Source organism: Pezoporus flaviventris, unplaced genomic scaffold, assembly GCF_033815535.1.
Source record: "Pezoporus flaviventris isolate CSIRO_AGI_PZ_B2104156 unplaced genomic scaffold, CSIRO_AGI_Pfla_v1 ptg000001l, whole genome shotgun sequence".
Taxonomy (NCBI): domain Eukaryota; kingdom Metazoa; phylum Chordata; class Aves; order Psittaciformes; family Psittacidae; genus Pezoporus; species Pezoporus flaviventris.
Window position 1 is genome coordinate 57,177,540 of NW_026892549.1, and position 25,972 is coordinate 57,203,511.

General features: G+C 40.4%; 1 protein-coding gene across 7 annotated transcripts in view; it reads right to left on the reverse strand.

Annotated features, from left to right (window-relative positions):
• Positions 1 to 25,972, reverse strand: part of ERBB4 (erb-b2 receptor tyrosine kinase 4) — a 605,788-nt gene that overhangs the window by 142,008 nt on the left and 437,808 nt on the right. For all 7 annotated transcript variants that reach the window (XM_061459573.1, XM_061459561.1, XM_061459538.1 and 4 more), the window contains exons 9-15: positions 25,538 to 25,664; positions 21,129 to 21,202; positions 19,841 to 19,931; positions 18,279 to 18,478; positions 9,921 to 10,053; positions 7,852 to 7,945; positions 6,183 to 6,337 (exon numbers count right to left, since the gene is read on the reverse strand). In XM_061459573.1, the coding sequence (XP_061315557.1) occupies positions 6,183 to 6,337; positions 7,852 to 7,945; positions 9,921 to 10,053; positions 18,279 to 18,478; positions 19,841 to 19,931; positions 21,129 to 21,202; positions 25,538 to 25,664 (874 nt within the window). The remainder of the gene's footprint in view (positions 1 to 6,182; positions 6,338 to 7,851; positions 7,946 to 9,920; positions 10,054 to 18,278; positions 18,479 to 19,840; positions 19,932 to 21,128; positions 21,203 to 25,537; positions 25,665 to 25,972) is intronic.

The window sequence follows — 25,972 nt, forward strand, 5'->3', positions numbered from 1 at the left end:
ACAAAAATGAAGGGAATCACTCTATGCAGCACCACTAAAGCATAACCATAGGGAAAGATACTGCAAAACACAGCTATGCAAGGATTTTCCTTGCCCTCATGACGCACAGTACCTGAAGTGGTGCCCTATGCCCTCTGTGTTCAAATAGCAAGTCAGTTACGTATTTATACAGCACTGTCAGGATTCTCAGAGACTTAAAGTTAAGCTTTTAGGGGTTAAGACAACCTGACACCCTTGTGTTGAATGTCCAGCTAGCGCATCTGCAGCCATGGAGTGTACTGAGCTCTCTGCATTTTAAGGACATGAAACCACTTATTTATCTCTTTTAAGATCCCAGGGCCGTTTTATTAACAGGCTCTTTGGCTTTAAGTCCACTATAAGAGCAGGTGATCTGATGCTTTCATAGACTGAAACTCACTTCTGTTGAGATAGTTAAAATTGAAGGTATGATCCCCAACTCCTTTAAAGTCCTCTATTTTTAGTTTGGCTTTGATAGAGGAATATGCATGTCAAAAAGCTGAAAGAGTTCAAATATGCTCTCATGGGATCTTCTTTCTACCTCACCATCACTTGCCACTCATCAGCTTTTGCTGCTTTTAAATTAGCTGTTGCTCTGCCATTGTAAAATAAACTCAATGAATTCAATTTCCCCTTACCTGCCCATCAGGGAGAGCAGAATGATAGAACCTTACCTCTTGTTTGTTTACTTGAATTCTTATTTTAACATAAAAACTGTGACATGCAAACACAAATTGGAAGGATTTCCTCAATAATGGTTTCCTTCAGCAAATGTGCAGACATGAAAAGGATTCATTAAATACCCAGGTGGCCAGATAATGCATAAACGGAAAGGGAAGATTTAACTGCAGTTCAAAAACTTCATAGAGAAAACTCCTGACGGGTGTTTTTTGAAATGTGAGCTGTCCTTGGCTTCAGGACTTCAGAGTTCAGGACTGTCTGAATGCTAACCAGCCTGAAACGCATCCAGCACGTCTTCCTTTCATGGCATTCTCAGCAATTTGCAGATAACCAGTTCAGTAATGAAGGAGGCTGGAAAAAAGTTGTTCAGATCTTCCATTTCCGAACACGTCAAGAGAAGCTGAGCTCTGACTCTTGCCATAAATAAAAAGAAGGTCCTCTACAAATTAGAGGTCCGAGAGCCCATTACTACTAGTTCAGACAAGTGGCAGACCAACATAAAGAACCTACTGTCTTGGAGGCATTTTGCATCTGTACATTTATTCTGTCTGGCTTTTGGAGAATAGGACTTGGATCCAAGGAGAGAGTGCTGTTTGGACCTCACCTACTCCAAGATGAAATACCACTGATTTTTATTTAAACCTGTTGTCTTCTTCAGTGGATTTCCCAGCCCCAAAATTCCATCCAGGTGCAACTTCCATTATTCCAAGTCATGTTGAACAGCTTCCTACTCTCTGACTGGCTGTCCTGATTACATGCGGTAAAGTACCACACTGAGTAACGGCAATAGCTGTCAGAAAGCTATTTTGCACCATCAAGTCATCAGTTATTTTTCCTCTGGAAGTAACTTCCTTGGTTTGAGGATTTTTGACAAAAATCACACACAACATTGGTACTCCATATACCCCCCAGGGTTCCTTTTTCTGCTTGGATTCTGGATGATACTTTCACTTCCAAGTTGCTCTGTAAAATGAGCTCATTAACTAATACATGCCAATTTACTAATGATATATTCAGTACCATAGAACAGTCCAATACAACTTATACAATATCATTACACTTGGAGCTGATCTTGGCTTCACAGATAATCATCCCCTAAAAGAAAATGACAAGTTAAGATAGTATTAAAAACTGGAATAACTAATGTTTTTGCCTGAAACAATCCTTTTCCTCTCAGTCACAAATACTGTCTTTCAGCAATTTTCATTAGGATTGAAAGGCAGGGTCTGAACTGTTCACAGATGTGGAGCACTGAAGCCATTTGCAGTCAGATGAAGTCTCAAAAATCTTTGCCATTAGAAACAATCACAGAATGGTTTGGGTTGGAAGGGACCTTAAAGCTCACACAGTTCCAGCTCCCTGCCACATGCAGGTACACCTTCCACTAGAGCAGGTTACTCAAAGCAACCAGACTGCACAACTTCTCAGATATGATGGATAGTGGCTTAGCCACTTCATCCACCAATTCCCTCAGGACCCATGGATGCATCTCATCAGCTCTCACGGACTTGTGCACCACCTTCAGGCTCCTTAGATGGTCTCAAACCTGATGGTTTGATGGGTGGTTCTTCATTTCCCCAGTCCCCACCATTATCTTCTGTGACTGGGGTAGTGTGGCTGGAGCTCTTGTTGGTCAAGACAGAGGCAAAAAAGTCACTGAGTATCTCAGCCTTCTCCATGTCCTGGGTAATCAGGTCTCCCGTTTCCTTCCGGAGAAGATCCACATTTTCCCTTATCTTCCTTTTATCCCCTACGTACCTATAGAAGGTTTTTTCTTGTTGCCCTTGATGTCCCTGGCCAGATTTAATTCTATCAGGGCTTTAGCTTTCCTAACCTGATCCCTGGCTGCTCAGACAATTTCTTTTTATTCCTCCCAGGCTACCTGTCCTTGCTTCCACCCTCTGTAGGCTTCCTTTTTGTGTTGGACTTTGTCCAGGAGCGTCTTGTTCATCCTTGCAGGCCTCCCGACATTCCTGCCTGACTTCCTCTTTATTGAGATGTGTCACTCCTGAGCTTGGAGGAGGTGATTCTTGATTATTAGCCAGCTTTCTTGGGCCCCTCTTCCCTCCAGGGCTTTATTTACCCCATGGTACTGTACCAATCAGATCCCTCATGAGGCCAAATCTGCTCTCCTGAAGTCCAAGGTAGAAAGCTTTCTGTGCACCATCCTCACTGCCTCTAAGGATCTCAAACTCCACCATTCTAAACAAAATTGATTATACAACAGCATAAGCAGATTAACTCTGAACCCTTAGTTCTGGTGATGACCAGTCATGCAACTACTGCTATGAATAGTCAACTGAAAACCAGGCTGTTACTTAGCTAACAGGAAGAGATTTCCAATAGTGACAATAAGAAAGTTGAACTGGGGCAGGAGACTGGGGAACCTTTTGCATCAACAAAATATTAATAGTTTCTTATTCAGAGTTTATTGTCATTAAATTTGTAGTATTTTTTCCTATGAAATTCATAATGCCTTCCTAAAAACACACCTAACCCTTAGGGGCAAGGCAGTACTTCTGCCTTCAAATCCCTTCTGGGCCACACACATTGATAAGGTTCCCATGATTTCTTTGGTCTTGGCTTAGAAGGAAAATAAAGTTTTGAGGAAGAGTAATACACTTCTTCCAAAAAGCTGTGTGAGAAAATTACTTTCTATGAGGAGGAGAGGTGTCCAGTGAGAACTCCCACTTGTGTCAAATGCTATTATATAATTAGCATTTTATGTCTGTGAAAGTGCTCCATTTTGGCTTGCTCTGCAACAAGAGGTGCCAAGTGCTGTCTGACTCTTGAATTAAATGGGACAGCTGTCCCACATGCCCCCGATCTGCTCCAGACTGGCTTCAACTAGCTGATGTTTAGCCTGGGGATGTAAGGCCAAGAGCATAGCTGTTACTTCCAAGGAAGTCACTCCTTGATGGTTCTCCTAGTCAATGCAAGATCATTAACAGGGCTGGATAATTACACACCTATTAACCAAAGCAGCCATTATTGTTGAATAAGGGAGGAGAATGGTCTAGGGTGTAAAGCAATCATCTGCAAGGACCATGATGAAATATGGTAAGACGCTTCCAGGAAACACAGGGATGGAACAGACATCTTCCCTGGTGACAGCAACAGGTAGGGGTGACTAGAAACAACATATGGGAACAACCCATTCTAGCAAGCAGCCAGATTCAAAGAAAGCAGCACTGCAGGAATGAGATAATACCACACCAGGAGCACTGCTCTGCAGCAGCTCAACACTTTTTGATGATTATCCAAGCTGCACTGAGAGGGCATCAGTTTTATTCCAGCAACTGATCTGACAGAGAGGAGAAAAGACATGATAGATAAAGCAGAACTACAGTTTCTCTGTACCATTCAGTCATGAGCCAAATATCAAGATGTGTTCCCTCCACAATCTATCTCACTGAACAATCCTGACTGAGGGGAATTTAAATACTAATTTTTAAAGGAAGGGTATGAAACTAGAGAATTCTGTATTGAAGGAGAAAAGGAACAAGAGTTTGCCTTCTCTCTGTGGGCACATTCAGCCCCTGACAACATTGGCAAGAAGAGATGGACAACCCGTAAGACTCAGACATCTTGGGCAGTCATTAATGTAATCACATACCAGAAAGTCTTTAGGAACACCAGAAAAAAAGACCCAAGTACATCCAGACTTGGGAGGTGGTCATGTATTGTTTTTATGAGGGATAACTAAATACCTAAGAATAGATGCAATAACTCTTTAATAAGAGCATGAGGATTTCCATGATGAATAGTATTTTACTCATGGCAAAGGGATAGCTCCTCATCTAGGAGATAACCACACCTTTTCCTATGTAACCTGGGTGTGAAACCTCTGGCCCTTTCACTAGTGGCAGTTTATCAGTTCTCTGGGGTTTGACACACAATGCTAGATGAGACATTCTTCTACGTTACCAGCTGCAGAAAATAAGAAGGGATAACTGCAAGTTCAAGGCTTAAATGATAACAAAGGAACACTGTGTCACCAAGGGTTGCCAATGAATACCTGCTACAACTGCCTAATGCTTTTCCTGTTTGTTTATGAACTTGAACATCAGATTTTCATCACAAGACATAAAAGTCCTCCTTCTTGATCCTGTTCTATCCAGGGAGATAAAAACAAGTAACACTTGCAAACTACTGATGCCTATGAAGAAGTGGAAAGGCATGGAAAACATTCTGCTCTCTTTCTGGACTAGGAGAAACAGTTGTGACATAAAGATTAGTAACACTTAGACCTCCCTAGAAAAGAGGGGGGAATGAGACGTAGTATTGCCTCCTTGCCTTCTGAGAGCCCAGCAGAGCTGCAAGGCACTTCTTAAGTAGGGTGGACAGTAAATCTATCATAGACTGCTGGGCTTGTCAGACTTGATCAGAATTGTCACTTACACCATTTATTAAAGCCAGGACCAGAGCTCCTGAAGTGAGCTCATCTTTTCATATTGTTTCTTTTTACTTTCCTCTTCCACAGTAGCATTTTTCTTATTGCATAACTGATTTAAAGGGTCTGAGAGGAAGACAAATCTGCAACAGACCCTGGCTGTGTCTTTGCGATCTCACTTTCATTTCCCTAATGGCTCTATTGTAATTAGATTTGCAAAACCAGAAAAAGGTCTCATTTTGAATGGCAACAGCTGTTGACATCAAGATTACATTGAATAATTTACTGGTTTAATTTTAGCTGCTAAACAATAAGAGCCTCTTGTTGAAGATTATTTCACTGTCTAAAGTTTGCTCTTTTTTTCCCCTGGCTGCCTTTCCCTTCCTTTGTTCCATATGCTGGACAGACACCACCAACCATCTCATCAAAAAAACCCCAGCATTTAACTTGTGTGGCCCATACAAAACAATAGTTGTGTGACTACTATTATTTTGTGGCATAGATCCTTAATTTTGGCTCAGATACATGGGCTGTATATTTCCAAATGGAACAAGTGATTTTAGGCACTTAGACAGCACTTGAGAAGCTGACGTTCAGAATCAGACTCCTGTACAAAGCCTGGTTTCAGACAAACCCTTTGCATCAGTCCCCATATGAGAGAAAGAGCATTAACGCTTCCATCTCACAGTAGTGCTGCCAGGTTAGTTCACCAAAAGCAAGGAGCAGAGACGAAAATTCTGTCAACAAGTGAATACCAAAAATAAAGGCATTTTACAGGCCTACACTGAAGTGTCACTAGCAGCATTTGCTACAAACCTGTGGTAGGTAGAAGGAGAGCTAAGAGCACTGCTGTGAAAAGCTGTTCTCTGTGGTTTTCAGAAGGGCTTTAAGCTTTTTTCCTGATAAACTGCTGGACATTCATGACCAGAACCTGAAAGTCATGAGACCCCTGAAAATCAAAGGTCACACTACTGCTGCACACACTGTTTTCAGGAGCGGGACAAGTGCTTTACCCATTCAAACTGTATGTAAACAATCATGTGCTATAAGCAGTAAAGGGGATGGCTCACTTGACAGAACTGGCACTTACCCTTGGGTGCAGTTTGGATGACACGGATGGCACTCACGATCCTCATCAGCATATTTGAAAATGAAGCTGTTGGTCCCCTGTAAGCCATCAGGACATTTTTCCACACAATTTGGACCATCCTTAAAATGGAAGCACTTTGTGCAGTGGTCAGGTCCCTGGAGACATGGGAGGAAGAAATGCAGTGCATTCAAGTTACTCTGTCTCTTCCTCCTGCGCTAGAATTTGCAAGTCCTCGACTGGCGGCACACTCAGCAACAACTGTTAATAGCACTTATTAGTTAGAGTTGGAAAGGATTACCTTAAAGATCATCTAGTTCCAAGCCCTCTGCTATGGACAGGGACACCTCCCACTAAACCATGTGACCCAAGGCTCTGTCCAACCTGGCCTTGAACACTGCCAGGGATGGAGCATTTACCACTTTGTTGGGCAACCTGTTCCACTGCCTCATTACCTTCACAGGGAAGAACTTCTGCCTTATATCTAACCTGAATTTCCCTGGTTTAAATTTGAGCCCATCACCCTTTGTCCTATCACTACAGTCCTGATGAAGAGTCCCTCCCCAGCATCCTTATAGCCTCCTTCAGATACTGGAAGGCTGCTATGAGGTTTCCACGCAGCCTTCTCTTCTCCAGGCTGAACAGCCCCAATGTTCTCAGCCTGTCTTCATATGGGAGGTTCTCCAGCCCCCTGATCATCCTCGTGGCCTCCTCTGGACTTGTTCCAACAGTTCCATGCCCTTTTTATGTTGAGGACACCAGAACTGCACACAATACTCCAGGTGAGGTCTCACAAGAGCAGAGTAGAGGGGCAGGATCACCTCCTTCGACCTGCTGGTCACACTCCTTTTGATGCAGCCCAGGATAAGGTTGGCTTTCTGGGCTGTGAGCACACACTGAAGCCAGTTCATGTTCAGTTTCTCATTAACCAACACCCTCAAGTCCTTCTCCACAGGGGCTGCTCTGAATCTCTTCTCTGCCTAACCTGTAGCTGTGCGTGGGATTGCCCTGACCCAGGTGTAGGACCTTAACACTTGGCTTTGTTGAACTTCACGAGGTTGGCACTGGCCACCTCTCAAACATGTCCACGTCCCTCTGGATGGCAAACAAGCACCGAATAATCTGTATGGTTCATTTAAGATGCATGAAAAAAATTACCTATTGAAACAACCAAAAAGGCTAACCTAAGTTTGAAACAAACAAACCCCCAAACGTATTGTTCAACTTAACTCAGAAATTGAGACAAAATTCCATACTTTTTTTCCACGGGGAAATAAAAAAAAAGGAAATGGAAACTGCAAAGCTGCAGTAGAACAGGACAGAGCTAAGTATAAAGAATGACAGCAGTGATAAAGAGGGCACTCAAATCACAGCTGCATGCTAGCTCTCATCTAAAAACAAAGTCTGTCTGTACCACTAAGGCATTAAAACAACTCAGGAAAGAAAAGGAAAACTTTTTAAACATTTTCTAAAGGGGGCCGATCCAAGCAAGTTTATTCCCAGCACCAATTTAACATGAGCAGAATTCTTTCCCTATATGCAGAGATTGCATATTTTCTGCTTTTGTTGACGTTAATTTTCAATAGCTGTTTTAAAGTCTGTAAGCAGAAAACGCCTGTGCTTCAGCACTCTTTAACCAGCCAGCCCATAACACACCAAGGTTTGTTCTTACCGGCCCGTAGCATGTGATCATGTTTTCTTCCATCTTTTCGCACTGGGGATCACACTCCACACAGACAGAACCATTTGCAAATTCCCGAAATTCCCTAGGAAAATATTTTGCAGGTGAGTCAGGAGAGAACAGAAGCAAGACTGAAACTGGGATGGAAACTGAGACAAAATGGCTGCTCTTCAGCAAGTGGAAATCACTTCAGCTGCGTGCAGGTGAGCAGACTGCACAGCTGATATCACTTCTGTTAATGACATTATGTTGCTTTGCACCAGCTGAAAACCTCACTCACAGGCAGGTGAAGCAGAAGGCATCTTGTTTGCCAGTATAAAACTATAGTAGGGTTTTGCCCTCTTAAGAAATAAGGACACCATTAATAGGACAAAGTAACTCATTTCTGGATTTTTATCTATGGAATTGTCACTCCTGCTCAGGTTCAGGAAGCCACTTGTTATATGTTGGACACCACTATAAGGCAGGAAAGGATTAGAAAGAGCACTGATCCACAGTGCTGCGCTTGTTTTATTTAGTTTTCTATGAATACTCTCTTTTTAAAGCCCATTCTCTAAAAGGCTTGTAACTTATTCAACAACACTTCCAGATCGAAGTCTGAATCTATAAAACCTCAAAACAAATCCTTTTGCTCCATTAGAAACTATCATCTTTTTATTAACCCCTTACAGGGGGTGGGAAAGTAGTGATAGCACGTGGGATTTCTTCCTTCAAACACCAGGTAGCTCATTTTAGCTGCCAGTTACAACTCACAAAAAAACCTATAGCACCCTCTCAACACAATATATCCCTCTTCTAGGCTGAGATAAATTAGCATGTGAAAAGGTTGTTTTTTCTCCCACTAACCATGGACAGAATCTATGCACCTAGCTCAGACTGGACACACCAAAGCTTTGTAGATGGATCCCATCTCATTGCATTAACCAGTTAAAATATTTGTATTAACCAGTTAAAAGATGTGCTGCACACTCACAGCGGGCTCCAGTAATATCCAGGTAAAGGGTGAAGGCCTCTGTGCTTAGGTTATGGATGCTCCTTTACAGCCACTAGGTTCTATTGCAACAATACAGCTAAGTAAAACCCCTACTTGCACTACTGTGCAAATGAGCACACCCTTCCCTGGCTTTTTTTGCATGCATTCTCCATATCGAAGAGCTTAGGAAGTCTTCCATGTTATATGGGAGTTCATTTTATACTCTTTCCTTAACAGTTACACAAGTTGGCATCCAGTGAAGGAAAAGAAAGAGAACAAAACCATATAGTGACCTTATTTTCAAATAACAGTTTGAGTTGAAAAAGATAATTAATACCATTTAGGTTTTTTATCTTGACTTTAGAAGAGGTGTTGGGGAACTTGCTATGCTGTTAGACACGGATTGAAATTCCACCTGCTCCACTCCACAGCCTAATTATGAATTTCTGCTGCTGCAGCTAATATAAGCAGTTCAGCTCTATTTTGTCTGTCATGAGGCCAATTTCTCATTCCTACATACTGGCTGTACCATATGTAGGAATTCCCCTACCCATCCTCCAGAAAAGATGGTGCACATGCATGAGCAGCAGAGGGAAAGGAGGGGAGAACTCATGCTGGGTTTAGAGTTGTGTGTACACATACATAGTGCATTATGAAAAGAGAGTGTTTCTACTTTGGGGTCCTTATTTAGAGAATTTCTCTATCAAATGCCTAGATCTAACTCATCTGAAAGAACATAAGTGTATGTGTTTTGGAACAGGAATGTTTATTCAAGTAGGGCTAAATGGTGGGGGCTTTTTTGTGTAAGTCTTCACCTAAATCAAAGTGTTCACATCATCAGCAATGCAAAAGGTGCAATAAACTTGATGCTGCATGGAAATTTTAGCAGAATACTAAGTAAAACCTTCCACACAAGTTCAGATTAGGAAATCTTTAAAACTCATCCCATAATACATTTCACTCAAAATCAGTACTACTGGCAATGGAGACAGATATTGATTAATTTTAAACCAAAATAACTTACTCACTGAAGGCCTGAACAATGTAATCAGCAACTTGAAGGCAACGTGCAAGAGAAGTATCTTACCCATCATACAGGTTACAGGAGTCTATGCAGGTCCTGCCTCTGATGAAGCGCTTGCAGGAGAGACACTGGTCTGGGCCTGGCCCCCAACAGCCATCACTTGAGCATAACTCATTACACACCATTCCATCAGCAGCTGCAGAGAGTGAGGATACTGTCATTAACTTACACAGTTCTCTGAGATCCAAAGGAAACCACTGCATTCAGCATTCTGCCATACTCAGAGAAGTACATGGAATGTTCAGATTTCCCAGAAACAGAGTAGAGAAAAAGCACATAACTGTCATGATACCACTACAGAAACATACTGTGCACTCACAGTTTGAATTCTATCACTTCTGGTTTCTTTCCTTTCAGAAAGGATTTAGTAGAATGAGAAAAAGGTTTAAGAGAGGGCTGCAAGGATGAGCTTCTATACCAGAAGTAAACAAATAAGTAGCCTTAGTTATGGGTGAGAAAAGAACATGATAGAGGTTTATAAAATTGTGAATAACAGGAAGGTATGTAAGCATGAAACAACTGCTCACTGCTTCTTCCAAGTCCCTCAGGGGCATTCAAAACAACAGGAACCCAACAGGGTTCAAAACTGAGAGTTTTCATCACAGAAAGTATAGATCAAGCTGCAGAATTCCCTGACACATGAAAAATGCCAAAAATCTAAAGGATTTGAAAAATCAATTGTCCAAATCCACTGAAGGGCTATGAACCTAAAACATAAACCACTACCTCTGAATTGGAGGACTTCCTAAAATAACATTTATGGATGCTGGGGAGAAAGACGAAAGAAAGTCACCATTAACTGTGATTTTTAATTGTTTATTGCAAAAGCACCTGAAAGTGCCATACAACCGTTATTATAAACCCCCAAATAAATCATGAACAAAGGGGGAAAGGGAAAGGTTGTTTCAAACAGTGTAACTAATTCTGTATTTTACATCAATTCTCCCCTACATAAAATCTGGATGACTGTGACAGATGGAGAAAATGACCAAAGAGCAAAAGGAAACACAGGTAAATCTCCCCAGCATCTGAGTGAAGTCTAGCTGTGCACTGTCAGACAATCCCTGGCACGTGAAACTGTAGGTCTCTTCATCTGAATTCACTCTTGCACAATGGAATGTTTTATGCAGATGGATTACATACTAGACTTGAGTAGATGAAAACCAGCAAAGATCTGAAATATCAGATATGGAAAATACATAAACATTTCTTTAATTTTGGAGACAGCTTGAGGGGAGTGTCAAATAAGAAATTAATAGTAGGTTTGCTGATAGAATTCTACCACCCCCACCAATGCTTCAGCAACAAAGACGTCCAGTTGGGAACAAACACATGCGCCTGAACAATTAAAGAGCACACTATGTTTTATTACCTGAGAAGCACAAAGCCCTTCTAAATCACAAGAGCCAGCAGAAAGATGCTTTCTACTCTTCACCGCATGTTTAAAAACTGGTTATTCTGTGCTGTGGTGTGTATAATGTCTGACATTTGAACCACTGAATGCCTATCAGAGTAGCTTACTGCTCAGGAGAGCATGCTGCTTCATACAGCACCTCATTCCTTAACCACTTTTCATCATCCAGCATAAGCCCTATCTTTCTCATCTATATAGCATGCCTAGTCTATATGTCCTCCTCTACTTCCAACAAGGCAATTCCTGAAACACCTTTTGCCTGCTGACATGTAGGAAGTTCATGTCACACTGGCAGGGCGCTTTCCTTTCATACATATGAGCTGTTCTACCCTCGTCACCCTGCTTTTTGACCACTGAATTTATTACAAAGCACTTAGAAAAAACCATGCAGCACCTGTATGCATGGTTCCTCTCTCCTAGCCCATGAAGTGACTAGGCAAGAAGAGTGAATCTTCTTCCATGTTTCCCTTCTTCTTGCAACAGGACATTCTGCTTTATTGAGACTGAACATGGCAGATCCTCACCTACTTGTTTGGTTTTCTGCCTAGAACAGTTCCAGAATTCAGGATATTTCACCTTTACACCCTTATAAGCAGCACAGAAGCCCACCAAAAATTTCATGTCCTCCAGTTCTTGCAGATAAGTGATCCAAGAACCAGACGTTTGCCAGCATGACTTCTAGTTGTACATGGCTCTGCTGTACAACACGTGTAATTCAGCAGGAAGAGGAGCACTATCTTATTCAATACTATACAGCAAATAACTTTGGACATGAAAAGCCTGCACACTCATGTTTTATCAAGGCGGGAACGCTTGAATACATATATATATATCACACTCATTTTCTTAATGACAACATCCAGGTGGTGTTCAGAAGTATCTTTTTGATTCTTCTTTTGCCTCAAAGCTCAAAGCAGGTGTAGCCAAACATGACACAATTAAATGTAGGAGTAACTCCAGGTGATCATTTAATTTCCTTTTAAGTGTATTAATTATCACAGATTCCAGCACAGCAAGAGAAACCTGCACTGTTTAGCATGCCATTTCACAGAGCTGTCTCCTTTTCTTCCCCTGAGCTCTGCTGTACATCAGGAGTCATTCTATTGCAGTCAAAGGAGCCACACTATACAAAGTCAGTATCAGCAGAGACCAAAAATCCAGCTTTTCATTATTGTCCTAACCTCCTTTTAAACAACGTTTTTAGAAGAACTAATAGATGTCAGTAGTTCCACTGTGCTGCCACTGACTGAACTTCACAGAAACCAAAGGAACCAGGCAAAAGCTTTGCATTACCAAATGCTACATGTGTAGCTCACGCAGCTCCTTTTTGCACGTACTTTTAGACATCTTGCGCATCTCAGTCTCCTGCCGACTCCGTGCAGTACAGTTCAGGAGGCGCACTGACTTGGTATTAAAGGCTGGTTTGGCCTATTTCATGTACATTACCTATAGAAGGAGCTAGGAAGAAGTTCTGGATGATACAGCTGGATATTTTAGGGGAACCCCAGCTATGCCTTAGGATACAGAGCACACTTGAGGGCTCCTTCAGAATCTTCCAATCTCCCTTGATCTCACCTAATCACATGGTGACCTTGACTGACCAGAAAAATCCATGAATCCTGCCTCATGCTGCCTCCCACAGGGACAAGTTGGGATTAACAGACACTAGGCAAATAAAAACCAGCAAAAAAAAAAAAAGCAAAACCAAGAAAACAAAAACAACCCCCAAAGCTACCACAGCTCCATGTAAGCAAGTTTTTTCTATGAATTGCTTTCTTTTCTAGTAGTCAGTGACTCACTTCAAGTACATGGTACGCGATAAATAAACATACCCTGCTTTGGAGATTGCTTTTTTGAAGATCTCAGTTTCAGTCTTAAAAGTATTTGCGATCCCTCAGATTTTGTTTTACACACTCTTGCCATTGAAAGGCAGTTTTCTGTTTGCTTGCTCACCTTTCTTGTAACTTGAACCTGCGCTTTTGTTACTAGTGATTTCCTTTCTTTTCCCTGTTCTTAGCTGTCAGAGTACTCTGGGATCAGAATTCGTTTACACACCCAGACACATAATATTGCTGTGAAATATCCCTTCAAATAGCAAGTGATTCTATTACAAGGTAGCTCAGAAAATACACTGAGTAACCTTATGCAAATAGAGAGCTTTTCAGTACAGAAAATCAGGATTACTCTACTGAAATCTGGCCAACGCAGCACCTGTAGTCTATGAAAAATGCAATTAAAAAACCCCCCATTATTTCCTTCTGCTTATTTCTAACTCATAGAAATGTTTTTACAAATGAAACTTGGCAAGAAGCAAGTGGGGTTTTTTGACAACTGATAAACACCCGTTATGCTTGTCTGTCTTCCTCCTCTTTAATTATAGGGATGGCTGAAAAAATATTTCAATTTTGAACACATTATTTAGCATTTCCATGGGTTGAGAATGTTCTGAAGCTCCAGCATACAACAGGGCCATATGTGGAATGAACGCACAGTAATGCTTTTGACAGGAACTCATTCCCATTGGGAGTTTTAGAACAAGTGTTCATTCTTTATTAATGGGGTCACACAGGTTAGAAACAGAAAGGTTCCATGTTTTTCCTAACCTAGACAGAACACAAGAAAATCTGCTATCTAAAAAGGAAGAATTATGGTCATCTGCCTATAGAGTTATGGGCCTGTTCCAAAGCTCTGGGAACTCTAGGAAAAAGCTTTGCAGGTTTCAGTTAGCATCATGCCAGGTAAGGAACGGAATCATTCATACAAGTTGCTAATTGGAGGCAAAAGTGACAAAATTCATAACAATCACATCTATAGCAACCTTTGCCTAGAAAGGTTTCTCTGTACATTGCAGATGTCACTAAAGATGAAAGGTATTACTTAAATAACTTGGTATAAAAGAAGATTATTTTTTTTGCTACATTTCTTTTGTGTGCACTCATATTGAACATGAGTCACCTCTGACTGTTCCATAAAAATAACACATGCTGGGAAAAAAAAGGCAGATTCTTCCCTTCAGTAGGGAGCAACAGTAAAATCTACCTACTAGAGCATATGATGTAGCAAATAACTCCACAGTCATTCTTTCTGCATTAGTAATATTCATAACAAACTGACTTTAACATTACACTTTACAGTAGTAGACAAAAATCTTCATTAGAGGAGAGCTTCATGCACTGCATTTTAGACAAACGCTCTCCAATTGATTTCCACTTGACTGCCCATGGCAGGTGGATTGGAACTGGATGATCTTTAGGTCCTTTCCAACACAAACCATTCTGTGATTCTATGATTTATCAGTTTGAAGATCACAGAATTACAGACTGGTTTGGGCTGGAACGGACCTTAAAACTCATTCAGTTCCAAACCCCTGCCACAGGCAGGGCACCTTCCACTAGAGCAGGTGCTGGAAGATTTAAAGAAAACCCTCCCAAATCCCTGTCTGTTGGCCTTTTCTGAAAATCGAAGATGTTTCAGAGGATGCTGGACAAATGCATCTGGCCCTAAGGAACAGTTCACCCTTCCTCCACATAACTGGGAGCATTTCAGTTAGACATCTAACCTGCAGCAGAACCCATTTAACCCCAGAGAGATGCTGACTGGCAGGCAGAGTTGAAGCAGCAGGATCGCTCTTCTCATCTAATGCTGGCTCTCAAAAAGCTACAAAATATTAATCCATTCACATAGATGTGCATAGAGAGAGAAAGCCACTGTTCCCCATGAAGGTTCAGGAAGTCAAAGACACTGTCTTCTGATGGGAGTGACCTGGCCACTAGCCTACATTCATTACATACAGTCCATTTAACAAACACAGATTAGAGTCCATTTTTAAAGCTAATACCTTGGTACTGCAGCTTACATTGTGACTCCTTTAAAATGAAATGAATGAGATCTGTTTTCCTCAGGAAGATCCCCTTGGTGTTACATTTCGTGAGATACCTTTAGGAGATTTTTTCCTTCCTGGAAAAATAATGAATCTCTATTCTAACAAACCCTCCATAACCTAAACGTCAAACTTTACATTTCCCCTTTGTGTGCATACATACTGACAAGACATGCAGTGCAATAGGACGATGTGACAGCACATCCAAGTTTCCAATTGCCCTGGAAGCCCATGTTTCAGCAGTTGCGGCTGCTTCAAAGGGACTCAAACTTGTGATCACAGGAAAGGGCAAGGAGGTCTTTGACAAAGGAGTCCTGACAACTAATATGGGAGTATCTTCCCAACTACCATGTTCAGCTATGTCCCCAAGCTCTCAAAAACAATGAAACAAATGGAACACTATTCCACAAAGAAAAAGCACATTATGAAGCTCCCTATTGAGTAGTTTTCCATTGTCTTCTATCATACTGTAAGTTGCAGACAGTTTGAAGCAAAGTGGCAGCTTTACTGTATGAGCCATGAGTCCTATGTTCAACTTTATTTCTGCCTATTTTATTTTTATACTAAATCTCTAGGAATTGCAGTGAGCTGGTTGTCTTTCTATCAAATGATGATCATTATCATACAGCTATAGGCAACTTGCTGTTAGAAAACATCAAATAGCACCAAGAGCAAGATTTTCTTCCAGAGTCAGCAAGTTTTGATATGGCAGAGAGGAAACCTCTGGAAGGTCCTCAGGGTCACATATCTCCCAGCAAGATGGGACCACAAGGATCTTGGAATGTAACCACAGAGACTCTTGCACAGTCATCTAGACCTTGTGCTTTTTCAGACAGATTCTGTTCTGTCAGCCCAAGAAATTCCTTACATGAAATCTCAAAGGGCTAATTCTTCCTCTCATGACATACAAAATACACTTGTTACTAGACTGCTAGCACAGAACTAGCTTCCTCCTCACACCTTGAGCCTATTAAACCCCAACCCCACTTCAGAGGAAAGCAGCTAGCAATCCACTGTCCCTGGGCAGATGTAATTCTCTTTCTTGGCAACACCTCTATTTGCCAAATAATATACCATTTCACATATATTTTAGTTTCTATGTGGGGGCAGAAAAAACAGACTGCAAATCATCCGCAAACGCTCTAGCTTTCAAGACTGAAGGCACTAGCTGTTCATGGGAAGTCAGGATCTTTCCTCCAAGTTTCAGAGGAGCTGATTGGGCCAGAAATGGCATACTGACTCCTTGCAAGGCTGATCTTATCTAATGGTCAAATAAGATTCACACTCAGAACTCAAAACAAAGAAAAAGCCTTGAGACAGAACAAATGAAAAACAAGAGAAGAGTAGCCATTAAGATGATACAAAGCTCATGGATGTTGAGAAACTGGGGCTAATTCAGAACCAGATGAAGTTGGGAGTGTTGACAACAGAGACTTTGCAGCCTTCTTTGGTCCTGCAACTGATTAACTCATTTCATTATTCAGGACTGTTCTTGGCCTCTTCATCAAAGCTTCATTCCTACATGCCATTATCAGCACATGATAATCATCTTTGATTTGATGACATTCAGTCACCTCAGGATGACAAAAGAAAGCTATGCTACTCTCAACAAACAAATCACTTGGATTCATTTACTCATGCCTTTGTCACCTCTTGGCTGGGTTTACAGTAGTAAGGACATCAGTTCAACCTATAGGACACCCTTTGCACTTCCTCACCACAGAAGTGGCAGCAGCCACTGCAGCTCTCCTCTGACTTCTCTACTGCCTTCAGACAAAATGCTCTACCAGATATAAGGGAGTACTCCATAGTTTCATAGCCTATGACAAGGACATCTTTGGCAAACATACACAGAAACTTCTACCAAGGAATCTTCTGTCACATCCTTCTGTCTCACATAATAGTCAAATACTAATCATGACAATAAAACCCCCAGAACAATAAAACCCAGAGAGACCTACTGTAAAGATCTTTCCTCTTCATGCAGCTCTGGCATGACAGAAGAAATGAGAACAGTAACTGAGCAGCAGTGATAACTGTATAGCCTATATTTCACCTAACACTGGAAGGTATACTCACACTACAATGATGGGCACAGCCATAAACTCTCCCAGAGCAGAGCAGAATACCACTTCAAAGGGAGGGAAGAAAAAAATAAAGGAAGAAAAGAAAAAAAGCAAAACAAGAAAGCCAAGAAAAAGAACTAAAAGAGTAAGTTAAAAGTAGAACCACAGCCTGGAAAAAAAAAAAACAACAAACCAAACCCAAATCAAACTTTTCTGGCTGGTCAAAGCACAAACCCCAGAAATACCACTTAAACATTTAATGAATGCAGTTCATTAAATGCAATTTAATGAATCTCCTCTCTTCTTAGTAGTTTAATAGGCACTTAAAATCAGCTGTACTGCTGTTACAGTATGACTGTATTGATTCTATTTGCTGCCTGTTTTCTGTATAACCAAATTGTTTCATCTGCCACATAGTATTCATTTGCTTTTCAGTACTATGACCTCAGTCCAGGTTCTGGCACCTCAGCATTCCTGAAAGACAGGCCCAATTAAAAGTAATCTTTATCAGGTAAGTCAAATACAGAAAGGAGGAACTCAGTGATCAGAAGCAGTCTCAAAAGTGACCTTTCTGGATTAAGACTGGGCCACTTTGGTAAGGCAGCGCAAAGAAAGCAGAATGTGCTAATCTATCTCCATAAGGAAAGGGCTGTAGTTTTCCAATCTGTAAAATCAGTGCCTTTCATGAACACTACAGTTGCTCCACGTTTATGGCCTTCAGAATTCCTATTTGTGAAAGTGGATCTCTGACCTGTAAATTTCACATCATGGTAAGGAAGCAGCTTTCTCTCTTTCCTCCCTTTTATTTGTTCAGACCTTAAAACATTTCATTTGCCTATAAATCTGCTCAGAGACAGCCTGGGCCAAATCCTGAGATGATCACAGCCCGCGCTCAGAGTCATCAGCCAGCTCTCACCACACTGCATCCTGTCAGTAGCTGTACCATTTACCCCCAGCTGATCCCATCACAGACAAGATTTGCTCTGAGCTCCAGCACTTACTGCAGTTCTCTGCCTTTTTGTTTCGATGAATCACTGTCTTTTGACTGGGTGTGCTGAAGAGGCTGGACCAGTTGACTGTGTGGTAATAGCACAAATTGCTGTTGTCTGTTATGTAGATGTTGCCAGCACTGATCTGCTTCAAGGACTGAAACTGCAGAGAAGTAATGCCTTGTTGCTTTAGGATGAGTAAGGAAAGACCACTGTGATGAAAAGGAAAGAGAGAACAGGAATTAGCTCCAGAAGGCAGAACTGGTTGGGAATTTCACACTAGAATTAGTTACTACTGTCAAGATGATCTTTCTTGCAAAACTGAAATTTGGTCAAAAACCTATTTTGGGGTAACAAATATTCAACTCCTTCCAGTTCAACCATTAACATATTTTTGAGATAAATCAAAATCTTTTTCAGTTTCCTCAATTTTGCTGTTGAGGAAACTGAATAAGATCCTGATTTCCCCCCCCAACAGAATTAATGCTATGATAGTTTCTATGCTAAGGAGAAACTGACAAAGTCATGCAAAATGTATTAACATCTTCTGTCAGGCATCAAATTAGTATCATTCATACTAATACAGGAAGAAATTGTTATTTTCAAGGAAATTTTTCCAGCCCACTTTCTACATTTCATTTTTCTTTTGTTGTAATATGTGGTTATCGCCTTTCTTCATCAAATGAACAGTAAGTGATTGTCTGTGTAACATGGAAATGACTGCACATTTTTTATGACTGAAGATTAGTGAAGACAATATCCAGTTTCTGGGCATCCTTTAAGTTATTGTATTTTAATGATTATAATTGTTTTCCAGCTGTTCCAAATAAAAATTGCTGCTTCGAAACAGAATGCTGGGCTGTAACTCAACCTCCAGGTTTCACTGCTATTCCTGTTAAGCTTGGCTTGCTGTTTAAGATGCCAGCAGAATCCCATGACTGCTTTCCTATATTCACACAATGGGGAATGAGGGGTTGCTGTACGTATCATTCAGGTACCTTCTTGTGCTTCCCCCGTTATTTCTCACCACATATTTTCTCTTCAAACCAATTCTCCCATAAGAGCTTTCATTTGGAAACATTTCTGGTAAAAATGGCTCTATAGAGCTAACGTATACCCCACATGCCAGGCACCTCAGGATCTCAGAATTCAGATGTACTGATCTTTTACTACTTCTTAGGACCACATTGTTCTGTCGGCATGTGAACCTGCACTTCCAATCACAGCCACTTAAACTTACCAAGAATGCGGTTAAGCTCTCCTATTAATGTCTTCTAAGTTGTTTTACATTCACAAGGTATTTTAAACTGAAATGTACTTTCCAGACAATGTGTTAATAGCTGCAGCAATGAACCAAGATGTTATTTATTCATTTTTAAATCATTACATTCAATATGTATTATCCATTATAAATAACTGATTAGCAAAGATACTGTTCATGAATACCTCAGTTACAGAGAAAAATATATCAATTTATGATGCCCTTCCCAAAGGATCTTGCATTCTGTGCTGCTGCACAAAGAATTACTGAATACTAATAAAAAATAATTTCATCAACAGAGTAGGTACCTTACCTATAGAGGGCTCTTCCACCAATAGTAACTAAGTTAGAAAACACCCTGAAATCTGTCATATTCTCAGGCCATGACTGGATGTTCAAATACCCTGAAGGAGAAAAAGGCAAGCACATGCATGTCAGGGATTTCAGCCATAAACATTGCTCTATTGCATACATGAGTTAGGACAGGTTTAGCCTATAAATGAAAGACAGTGCTGGTTTGAGAAAAACAAATAAACAGGTAATGAATGCTGCAGACTAATGTCTTCGAATTCATCAGGTTGCTCTCCTCCAAGAAAGCAAATGAAGTCTCATCACAGCAGCATTACATTCACTTTCAACAGCCACAGTGAGGGTGAACCCAAACACAGGCTGGAATCTTGCAATGCCTCCCAGCCTTTTCTGAACAGCAGCAGCAGAAAAGAATGAAGATTTGCCGGAATTAAGAACATTCCATTTTAAAATGTGCTAGACACTTTGGACAGCAGTTGAGAGATCTGTCATGATTCATTAAAAGATGACAAGGCTTTCCTAAAACAAAGACTTTGCATTCACTTCTATGAGTGTGTGAGGACTCTTCATCACCAGAGAACATTCTCTGCACAAGTATGTGGGACTAACGATTTTGTGCTACACAGACCTCTATATACTGCAGTTCCCTATGATTTTGATTCCGTAGTGGACAGAAATGCAGCACATCTTTAAGGACAGGAGTAATTATTACTTAAGTAGTAGAACTGAGACTGTCAAATAGTGCGTTTACGAATGGGAAATGACACACATCCAGTTGTCAGGTTATCTTTGACATTCATTAGGGAGAAACTGAGAGTTTACTTGCATTTTTAACCCCCTTGCTTTGCTGAAATACACAGTTTTTGAGAGCTCCCACGAAGCACATGCGAGAGAAGTCATTTCAAATTTGTGGCAGCATCTTCTGCTAGACCAAGAGAAGTAGCAGCAAAAGCAGATTGGCTTTGTTTTCCAAGGCATATTTCAAATGCTTTTAGGTGAAGACAATACTTTCCCACATTTCAGCACCATTTTCCTCACCAGGTGCCCCTCTTGCAACACTTGCCCTACTTTGTTAGCATGGGACCAAGACCCCTGGACCACTTAACAAATACAAGATTCATGAATACAGAATGCCCATTATGTTTGGGGTACACAAACATCAGAAGACCAAGACCCCAAACATAATGGGCATTCTGTATTCACAAATCTTGTGTTTTTCAGAAAACCCAACAAATGACAACCACAGAAGCAAAGTGAGAAGTTCAGATTGTAGGAAATCAGAAGCGTGTTACCTGTTATCTCTCTCACTGTTTGGAAGATATTTAATTTCTCTGGATTGATTGCAGCAATTGTGTGATATGGGTCTCTGAAAGATTAAAAGCACAAAATGTGATGCTCTAAATAAAAAAAGAAACAGATTCTCAAAGACACAGCATGTAGAAAGCAGTATTCAGGAGTATTCATTTTGCTTTTAGGCACATGTGCCAGGTGTCTTTAGACTGTTTCCAACTTCTTCAGACTGTTGATCCTGTAGAACCTGTATCTAACTTCTCCCAAGTCATCTTGAATGAAAATAATGGTGCTTAACAACTTCAAGGTTTAAATTACTAGTGTTTCAACAGATATTTCTGCTCATGAAGAATTAAGGGATTCTAAATAACCACGGGTAACCACCCTAAAGGAAAGATGAATATTCAACATTTTTCCCAGGAATACTAGTTCAGCTGGGATACCATACTACCAGTGACAAAATATAAGCAAAACAAACCAAAGAGCATGCCACCAGCTCCTGACACATAACATTGCAAGGGTAAACTGTTTAAAGGTGTTGAACAGAGAACATCAAAAGCACAGATCCATGCCAAGCAAGTTTGCCACCTAAGAAATTAAATACCCCATCAAGCTTTAAAATATCGAAGTTAGATGTGCTACAGTGTAAAAAGGCAAACCTGATCTTGATTTTGAGAGTGTAAGTACATTTAGTAAGTAGGTTTTTTTGTTTCCCTAATTTTAAAGGAGTAAAGACTCTCCAACTATTTAAGAGGCCAACTAGAAGCTTAACCTGAACAAATATCCTTTCAAAATCCTTCTGTAACACCATGTTACAGTATGTATTGTGTTTTCTGAGTGCAGGAAACATGTTCAGTAAATGTGAAGCATGCATTACCACTTCTAGACTATCTACACTAGATAACAAGTTTTTACTATCTAAGAAAAACACAGAACTTAGCTTTTAAAATGTATTACTGCTGAATATTGAAAACCCTTGTCTGCAATAAACATAAGCTTGCTGAATTTCACCTCAAAATCCTAAGATAAAGCAGTCTTTAGAGATACAAATATACACTTAAATCCCTTAAACAGCCAAATGTCTGCTATGTTTTATCCACATATAGAACTGTAGAATAATGAAGTCATCTTCTATCATTCTTATTAGCAGAGCCAGGATTTTTCAGTACAACAGACACAGCTTCAGCTCATTGTGAAACTGGAGACGGACAACTAAAAGGAAAATAAAGAGCTAGTGAGCACTGAGGGTTTGCTGCAGGGCAAGGAGGATAAGGTGGCAACATTTGCTGTTAGATGCATCTGTCCATTCTCAAAACTACAGCTCCCCTTGGTGTGTCCCACCCGTTCACAGGCAGCAACACAAGCAGAAGCAGCTTGGTGTTTCAGCAGCCCAACCAGAAGAAAACAGTAGAAAGAAGGCTACATCCAACCTATACAGGTCCTACCCCTTTCCCAGCCACTGTGTTTTCTGTCCCAGACAGCAGATATGTGTCCTAATAAAGATAATTTTATCCATACACTTTAGCAGAGCATTACCTTAGAAGAATGAGTACTACTGACTCACCAAATTTAGGTCTACTTTCATCACACTTAACATCTGGACATTAATTAAGGCCAGATCATAATTATTTGATTTATATAAGAACTATTACAAATGACTGTGTATAAAACAAATTCATAATGATATGTACAGTAATTTATAAAATAAACTACAAATTCACAAAGACTTGAAGTTCAGGTACTTGGGAAAGAGGCTAAAGAACCACAGGCTTAAAACCATGATGAGATCAATTGTAGTATCACAGTTCCCTATGAAAACAAACCCCCAAAATTCACTCAGCATCTTTCACAAAGTTATTTTCTGACACTACAAGAAAATCTTTCAATTCCCCACAGAGAGCTAGACTTTAAAGTCCCTCCAATCTGAAACACTGGAAGTTCATACTTCTGAAAGCTGCATTTCACTCTGGGTAACAGAGTGAATTTGTAACAGAACTAACAGGTTGCAGTGGAAATAAATATATTTATATATCTACATCTATATCTTTATCTATATTTCTATATCTATACCTACATCGGTATCTATATCTATTACTGTTGTTGCTCTGTACTGTCCATTTATATAACAAACTACTTGTGTTGATCCTGTCATTCACTCAAATTTCTTTCCTGTATCACTGATGTGCAAAATATAACAGAAATGTTAAAGAAAAGGCTGTTTCAGAAATACAAAGTTATTTTAATTAATTCTCAACTCTTCTTCCCTTCTTTTAATATGTACTACTGGAAATATTTAGGGTTGCAGAATTCAGTGTCCATATAATTAAGACCTGTTGGAGTGAGTTTTCTTCATAGAGAATGAAAGACAAAGTGCTACACAATTTAAACATAACATGTCCTAGGTTTATATTCTTCCATTAAGCTAGAACAAAGTATTTTAACCCTCTGCTTTATAGTCCATGTTTTAGATATCTTTTTCGGATGAATATGATTTTACTCAAGGTTGGTTTGGATTACTTGAACTTAGATAGATCTTTTAATAAGACTTACCTTGTAACTTTGCAACTAATAAAAACTTCTGCAACAGTTCGCATGTTCAAAATGACATATAATGCACTGGAGTAATCCCTACAAAATTGCTCATGTGCTCTAGACACTTGCCCTGCATTTACTAGAGTGTTCTGTCCTGTGAGATTTAATAGATTTACACTCAGCCCTTCGACTGGTCATTCGGCCGTATCAGAAGTGTGATGGTCTGGGAGCTGAGTGTGACCTTCTCCAGGGTTTCAACAAGTTCAAAAGCACCACTGCCTTAAACCACTTGAAACAAAGTCCTTCTTCCTCCCTGTGTTACATTAACTTTCACACTGTACTCCCTGCTGGAGAGATGAGAAGATGAACAATGCAGTCAAAGCTCACATTTGCTGGCCTTTTGAGAACCATTGAGCTGTAGGGCCCTGCTGAAGTGGATTTTCAACTCTTTCTCATGGCTGGACTCAAGCTGTAGGAGAAGCATTATAACCAATAACTATATCAAATCAAGGAAACAAGCTGGTTGGTTCCACCTCACCTAGTAGGGAAAAACCAGCCAGGTAGCCTAGTGTCAACCCCATTATTATAACCTAAGCATACCTCAATCTATAGAAAGACTAAAGAAAAATCTGGTGGCACTAATGACACCGGAATTCCATGTCAGATCAACCTACAGATATTCAGCTAATCACATCTTCGCTATGCCATAAAGGTGCAAACATGGAATTGGTTTGGGAACTATATTTAAGATATCAAATGTTGACAACCAGTTGCAAGCAATGTTGAAAGCTCTGAGGAACCTAAAAAACAAGTTAAAATTTGAAGCCTACGCAGTGGTAGAAGCAATTGAGTACTTCACACTGTTAAAGTACCACAAAATATCTGCATACTTATCACAGTAAAGGGGAAAAAGGCTTTAATCTTATTTGTGCATTTTGACGACCAATACCTCAAAGTGTCACATGTAATTCACCATGGCTGATTACAACACGAAAGCTTGAATTAGTAAGAAGGTACAATCATATGCTTGTTCTCTCGATGACAAAGAACACAATGTAAGAATGCAGTCATTGCATGGGACCTCACCTCACAATCAAAACAATACATCTGTCTTCCCTAGACACATCCCACCCTTACAGCATTTGCACCATTCATGCATCTTTGTGATAAGGGTTAGCACACAGTGCACCAAACCACCAGCAGCAAGGCACTAGTGTTCTGGCTGAAATACTGTCCTTTAGAAGAAAACCTTAGTGTGACTTTGTAAACACTGGTTCTGTAACTCCACATCTTCAACCATTACTAAGACTTGTGCAATATACAGTCGTATTTAAACCAAACTACTGGATTTAAATACCAGTGGGTATTGTGTACCTCTGCAATTGAAACTGGAATATATACATCAAAGCTCATTGACAAGAGGGAAGCCTTTTCGCATGTATATGCGGAGACAGCCACTCAGGCTACAACAATTTCTCTTAGGTGAGGGGCTCTCTCTGCATATTCTGCACATTAGACCTGCTGGTCATAGGAAACTTCAAACAAACTAATTGGAGGTAACTTCCCTTTCTCCCTTCTATTCTCTAATCAGCCGTTATTGTAAGCTGTCCTGGATTCAGCCAGTTCTGAGGATCTCATAAGGTAACAAAGATCAGTCATCTTTTCTCTTTCTAGTGCAAACAGCCTACTTCATCCTTTCTTTCCCTAGAAGTTGAATCATAAGAATCAAGGTAACAGTTTCTTTCATAATCGAAGGCAGGAAAATGATTTATCCTGGATCTGCTATCACGTAAAAGCAGCCTGAAGTCATCATTAAAAGGTGGCTGCAATTCATTTCAGCTGGCACCATGACATAACATCTTAACATTTTGTCACTTACCCATGAATCCCAGTAACAAGGAAGATAAGGTTGCCATTGATCTTGGTGCAGTTTATGAACTTGTCAATGTTGCTGGAATCCACTGTCTGAGCTGACACTAAACTCCCTGTTCCAATGCCATCACATGCTGCCAAAACAAGGAGTTTGTGTAAATAACCAGGAAAAACAGTCATTGAATCAGAACACGAGTCTTCATTTCTTTCAGACATGAAAGCAGCAGAGAGGTGTTAAAACAGCACCCTTTACCCATATTCTTAAGGAAGCACATGTCAATTTAAAACAAACAATAAGCTAAATTAGCTCTCACAGAAGCGCATCCTGGCATACAGGTTAAGATATTTCACACTGCACCTAAATGCAAGTGCAAAACGCACAATATCCCACTCAAGCCTTCCATCACGTAATGTATCCTATCTCCCCAGCTGGTCTCCTCTA